At 38.0% G+C, this 6,982-nt stretch overlaps 1 protein-coding gene across 1 annotated transcript in view; it reads right to left on the bottom strand.

Moving 5' to 3' along the window:
• Nucleotides 1–2,531: 2,531 nt before the first annotated feature.
• GNAQ (G protein subunit alpha q) overlaps nt 2,532–6,982 on the bottom strand; it is a 304,923-nt gene continuing 300,472 nt past the window's right edge. The window contains exon 7 of the mRNA XM_044265849.1: nt 2,532–6,856. Coding sequence (XP_044121784.1) covers nt 6,666–6,856 — 191 coding nt within the window. The 3' untranslated portion in view covers nt 2,532–6,665. The remainder of the gene's footprint in view (nt 6,857–6,982) is intronic.

Here is a 6,982-nt window from a genome sequence, read left to right as displayed (position 1 = left end):
AATTGTCCTGTTCCTCATCAGATGAACCCCTGTTCTGTAGCATTACTTTGCACCCCACCTTTCTGCGATAGTTTAATTGGTTTCTCGAGGTGCAGCAGTCAGCCTCTCACAACCTGCAAGTAAAATGGCAGCAGTGGTGGGGGTGGGGCGGGGGGATGGTAGAGGCGGGGAAGATGAAGAGCAAGACAGAAGTTTTTGGGCCAACTGCTTTTATTGCTTCCAGAAGGTAGGACCGAAAACATCTGACTCATCAGGCTGGGTCTATGAGTCAAGGGTCAAGTTAAAATATTTGGCTCAAATAATGTATAGTGAGTTCATTTTTCCTGTGGGCTATGGTTCAAGACGATGATGCAGATGGACACAGGTCCCAGAGGCACAGAGTGAAGGGTGCTGGGGACTGGCTGACCCCCCATTTCCTCAGAAGGAAGGTTGTGGGGACTGATCCCTCCAGGCCTTGTACTAAATGCTAGTCCCCCGTCACACTAACCCTTACTAGGAAGATCTAGAGAGGGGACACCATCTACTGGAAATGGTCTCTAAAGCATGTTAAGAATAGGAGAGTCTTACCCAAAGGCTTTTAACTGAAAACAACACTTGGTTAAGTATTTGGAAGGAACAGTATTTTGAAAAAACACAAAATTCCATAAGCTAAGGCCAGGCAGCTAGTTAGAAAGACATGATTAGTTAAGTAGCAGGAACAGATTTTGCTTTTGTTATGGTTCTTAAGTCCCTACCTATTTAAGAGCTGATTTTCTAGAACAATTGGCCATCATCACCCTAACTTCATAATGCTGCTAGAGAGAGAAAAGTTAGTTTTTAGCTGATCTCAAAAGCTTTGGTGTTGGTTTCTAAAAGTCACAGCCCCAAAGAACACCTATAGCTCCTTTTCCCTGTACAGATGACAGTTCATGATGGCTGGTGAAGTAGGAATAGTTCTGAGCCAAGCCCTTGCCTCTTTCAGCCAGTTAATCATTCCTTCTTAGATTGTCACAGGTTGAAGGCAGGCAGCTCTCATTCTTTAGTGAGCAGCTATTAAAATTTGCATTTACAGTTGGTTAGGTCACATTTTAAAAAATTGGGAAAAAATGCCACCAGTACAAATACCTCCACTGAAGACTAAAATCTGGTTATATACAGAAGGGAAAAATTTTTTTTTCATGTTTGCTTAGAGACTCCTAAACCTATCTACTTGGGCAATGCATGTGCAGTATAAAGTATTTTAGGAAAGGAAAAATTTAATCTGATAGTCCCTAGAATTTAAAAAAAAAAAAATTCTAGAAGAGGCTGAGGCAACTTTGAGAAGCAAAACTCAAGAATGAAGAATACTGTAGTACAAAATTATGGCCAAAAATACTGTATTTTTAACCAGCAAGATCATTGGGGCATTATTATACAACATTAGGTGTTTTTTGCAAAACTAGTTCCCATCCCCAAACAATAGACAATACATGCATTTGAATGACATTTTAAGAACAGTAAATATGATTCTTTTAAATACTGCAAGTTAAAAATGTTTTCTGACAAAACTCCCTAAATACATAGGTCTAGTGAGGGTTTCCAACATGATGACAGGTGAGGAATCCAGCAAGAAGTCGTATTTAGAGTTCTTTGAGGAAAATAAATCTACCAAAAACACGTGTTTCGGTCCATGTAACCTGAACGTTACACGGCAATTTGCCATCTTTCTTCCTAGACTTGAAAATATCCTAGAAAGAATATTTTCCTCCCTGTTTTTGTATTTGTTTGTTTTTTCCTAACTACCAAAGCGTCTATGAAAGTCAGAACTGCTTTATCCAAGTAAGGTCCAATTTAGCCCAATAGATGTTTTAATAACATGGAAAGGTCCTTTACTATTGGGTTGGAATCCTATGGGAAAATGGAAGATATGTGATCGATAGGGAGGTAAGAAGGAAATTAATATTTGAGCACCTACTATGTGCTAGGTGTATATGCATACTTTGAACAGATGATTCTAGAGGCAAGAGTATTACCAATGTGATGAGCACTGGGTGTTATACGCAACTGATGAATTACTGAACGCTACATCTGAAACTAACGATGTACTATATGTTGGCTAATTGAATTTAAATAATAAAAAGAAGAGTATCCCATGAAATATTTGGGATGTATTTATATATTTTTAAAAAAAGGTCACTGGAAGTTGGGAAGACAGCAATGAATGGGTGGTTACTCTTGTGAGGAAAAACAAATGACAAGTTTAGACTCTGTACTAGGTGTCTACTAAACAGCAGGTGTCTGGCTCCAAAAATCTCTTAACTAATCATACTCAACTAAGTCCTTTCTTTTCCTAATTCGGTGGAACCAAAATGAAATGCCAAACACATCGTTACCAGGACAGACCTATTAACGCTACATATGCTGGAATTATGTGGAGATAGATAAACATACAATACTACAAGTCTTAATTTTTGTGTGTTTCTAACCAAAGAGAGATCTTTGGAAGAAAATAGTAATGTATACCAAGCACACCTTGTTTGTATCAACTGAGATGCTGTCAATTACCAATTAAGTGGTTTTACACCCTTATTTAATTTTAAGAAGAGCAGCAATATACATTACAATACTTGGGTACACTTTATTTTGATACGGGTTAACATTCTTCTATATTTCATTTCATTCTTTTTTTTTTTTTTTTGAGAAACTGAAAACAAAGGGAAATTGAGGGTAATTTTGAAGGTTATTTCCAACCACTATCTGAGTCTTGCAGTATCTCATTATACAGCCCTTTCTTCCCATTATTATTATTATTTTTTGCAAATAAGTCATTTGACCCAAATCCAGCATAAATAGCTTTTTATCAATGCCTAACTTAAGACAACTAAAATTTACAATCATGTGGCAGTATAAATTTTAAAATTACAGTTCATACACCTTGACAGTCAAGATAGTCTAAAGTACAAAAAGTAAATTGTCCTTTAGCTGAATTACCTTTTTTTTTTTTTTTTTAATAGTAGGCTTGCTAGTTAATCCACACACACAAAAAATACAAGTTTCAGGTGTTCTTCGAATACCTTTTGTAGGTGTCATATGCTAGTAAACAACATATGCAGGTTCCTAAGATTTTTTTTCCCAGTATTCATGACATTCAACAGAGCTCTTTATATGAAAATGTCTTTAAAAACAAAACAAAACAAAACAAAAAAAACGTCGAGGGGATTTATTGACTTTTGAATAGGTGTGTTATTTCCCTTTGTTTCAGATATGAGGCACAAACTTCTGAATTTAAGCTCTGTAAGGCATAGTACAAACCTCCAATTTACAAGTGAGGAATTCTCTGTGGGTTTAGAACTGCCATGTCACGCGAAAGAGGGAAAATTATCTGTAAACTGGTACACTGCAATGTGTTGAGTGAGTCATGAAATGGCTGCTTGCCTTGGTATGCTGAAGAAAGGTTTTTGTGTTTGTGTTTTTCTTTTTGAACAAGACATGCCCAAGTCACCAAAAACTCGCCACGGGCCTCCATGACCTGGAGCATCAATGTGAGGAGTCCAGTGGCACACGCTTCTAACGCTTGCAATCACAATATAATAGAAAGCATGAGTAAACTTTTGTTTTTATACAAAACTGAGAAGAATCCCTTCCCGCCCCTAGCCCCTTCAATAAAACCCCAAAGAAACAGAAAAGAAAATCCTTTAGCTTCGATGGACTAGTGTGGATACAATTAGGTTTCCATGCGTCACTGCAGCTAGGGTGATCAATTTCTTCCTTTCTCAACAGAAAGGGATCCTGTCATGCACCCTACAGCAAACAGTGAAGCCACAAACCTCAGTTCTGCATAGCAATTCCATCCCAATTTCATAAAGACAAATAGAACAATCTTTCCCTGTTTGCTCATCTTCTTCGAGCTTTGAGATCATGTTTAATCGACTACATCTACTATAGCTCTAGTAAATAGAATATCTTGATTCCCTAAAACTGTAACACTTATGATCTTGTGATGAGGTTTTCTCTATACACACTGTAGGCCTTCAAATGTTATTGTTGACTTTTTTTCTTTTCTTTTTTTTTGTTTTTTTTTTTCTTTTTTCATTTTTTTCCCTTTTTTTCTTTTTTTCTTTTTTTTCATGGTTTTTTTGTTTGTTTTTTGTTTTTTGTTTTTTTTCTTTTTTTTTGCTGCACCAAATTTAAGATTGCCCTTTTGGGCAAGCAGTGGTCTCTAGCTGTTAAAACATTTCCTTAGTGGATCACAATAGCTTCTAAAACTGCCTTTCTAATAAAGGCCATCAGAGAGGTAATACTAAACTGTGCATTTGCCAAATAAGAATATGAATTGTATAAAAGCTCATATTCCAATCCTAGGTCAAATGGCAAAAGTTCTACAAAGTTGGTTTCCATGTTTGTATAAAAGCTCCGACTGATTTTATGTATTTTGCTATGAAATTACCTTTGGGTCTTACCAGTATACCTCTACTCAGGAATGTGCAAATGATTTTATACAGCACGATGCTAGTACCGCTCTGTACGATAGTAAGATTTTTTTTTCTTTTCTAAATGGAAAAAAAAAATATCCCTAGTCAGAAATAAACTGACAAATTTACATTCTCCTCTCTTAAAAAAGTAAATAAAATAACATTATTCAAAATGTGAATTAGCTATAAGACATACAATTACATAGATACATATCAATACAGCACATTCAATCTGCCAAAAAATTAATGATTACAAAGCCAGTATGGACGCTGCAATATCAAGAGATGTATGTACAATGATTAGAGCATTCAGAATTGCACTATACCTACAGGCAGTCGGGTTCTTAATTAAATTACAGGTACTTTCTGAGCAAAGTGAAAAGGTAACCTGTGTTGTTTGTGGCTGGGAAAGTAAAGAAGGATAACGTTCTACCATGACTTAGGAACTCCTTGGACTCCTCTAATAAGCCATGCGTTTTCTCTCTTCCCTGTGCTGTCTCCCAAAGAGTGATTGATAGGGAAGTTTAGACTTGGGCCAAATAGTATGATACTTAAAGTAAGACCAGTGTCGTGGCCTCATTCCTGCTCCCCAGCAGGTTTCAAACAATCTTGATTTATTTCCTTAAATCCTATTTCAACTCAAGCTCACCAATACAAGTGCTGTGTTTTTGTTTTTCTTCTTTGCATTTGTTGATAAATTGCACATAGAGAACTCCCAATATCTCTCCTAGTAGGCTCAGTGACATAAATACATGTTCTGTAGAACACGGACAAGCTACTCTTGAGTCCGCAAGTCTTCCTTGGGTTCAACTTAACCAGTGACCAGTTTAGAAAGATCCCAAAGGTGGTAAACCAGCAGGAAGTAAAGGTTTTGCAAATCAGAGGCATCAGAATACTCAACCAATGTTCTTGGCAGACCTACTTGACCTTAAAGAGCATAAAGAGTAACACTGGCTTTAAGTGACGAGATAGCAGATTTCGTGTTCTATCACAAAGACACTGTGTTACATTGCCGATCTGGACACGCAACATGGAATGGACACTGAACAATGTGATCTCACAGCAAAGAAAAGAATGGACCATGCCAAACAAATTTACAGTTACCGATTGTTTGGTGTTTCGGGGTTGTTCTCAGCCAATTACTTTAGGACTCAGTCTTACTCTCTTCCATGTTAAGATACTGGCTTTTATCTTTTACATTTTCACCATTTTCCTTTTATAAAAAGCCAGCTTTGGCAACACACACCCATAATAAATTCTGGCCCAAACACTAAGGGGGAAAAAAGGGAGGAAAAACCTGAACCAAGAGGGGTAGAAACCAAGAACAACCTAAGAAAAAGATTCTGGGTAGCAGCCTTTGGGGTAATGTAGTGTCTGTTGGCATATGCATATTTTTTGGCATCTGCAATTTAAAGAGAGGGTTAAAAAAAAAAAAAGGGTGGGTAGAAGGACCATGGCACATGGCATTTAAAAAACAAAAACTGTGTGTCTCTGTTCTTGCCTTACTGACTTGTGCATCTTTCTCTGAGCGACCAAGCTATGGCTGAAGGTAGAAATCCAAAAGAAATGACACTTAACCGTAAGATGGGCATCCGTTATCCTAGCCCAAAGTGAGGCAAGACAATATATTTATATAAAACAACTCTGTATGTGTATCCAGGGCCATACAGTGAAAACCACAGTATTCATATTTAGAATCCTTCAGCAAAACTACGAACATTGAAATTAAGCTGATGTCAATGGCTTAAATCAAATGATGCTGTCCTGACTGTATCATTTGGGAGAAAAACTTGACCAAGAATGGGACTAAGGTAAAGGCCATTGTAACCAGGGAAAAATCGGGGTGGGGGTGGGGCGGTGGGTATGGGTTAGCGGAAGGGCAATCAGCTTTGTTTTGCTCAATAGAAAAGAAAAGAAAAAAAAAAGAGAGAGAAAGAAACAACACTTATCTGGGCGAGTGCATGACGAGGATTTAAAATACATCGAGTCACAAGGTTTTGCCTAAAAAAAAGAGAGAGGAAATGTGCTGGGACTGTACTTCAGCATCCTGTGTTTCCTCTGAATAGTTTAAATAAAATCATAATATTTACTACAAACTCTGTGGACACGTTCACACAGAGTCCGGGACGGCAATAAATTAGTATTATGCAAATTGTTTTCCACAGAAATACAGTCCCTCTTGTACAGCTTCAATAGCCCACCAGGGAAGGGAAGGGCGGTGTCGAGGAGGCACAATTAGACCAGGTTGTACTCCTTCAGGTTCAACTGGAGGATGGTGTCCTTGACGGCAGCAAAGACAAAGCGGATGTTCTCGGTGTCTGTGGCGCACGTGAAGTGGGAGTAGATAATTTTATCACTGTCTGGGTTCAGGTCCACGAACATCTTCAGGATGAATTCTCGAGCTGCCTGGGCATCTCTCTGCGGTCCTGTTGGCCAAGGGAGGAGAGGAAAGGTTCGTCAGCTGATGTGTTAATGCCTTTGCTCAATAAGGGTTGACAGGGTCACTAAAGATGGTGTGGAGAGGACAGCCACACGGCACTGTGTCATATGGT

Source organism: Neovison vison, chromosome 9 (assembly GCF_020171115.1).
Source record: "Neovison vison isolate M4711 chromosome 9, ASM_NN_V1, whole genome shotgun sequence".
NCBI classification, from domain to species: domain Eukaryota; kingdom Metazoa; phylum Chordata; class Mammalia; order Carnivora; family Mustelidae; genus Neogale; species Neogale vison.
The sequence above is the reverse complement of the archived record's forward strand: the minus strand, read 5'-3'. Positions and strand labels throughout refer to the sequence as shown.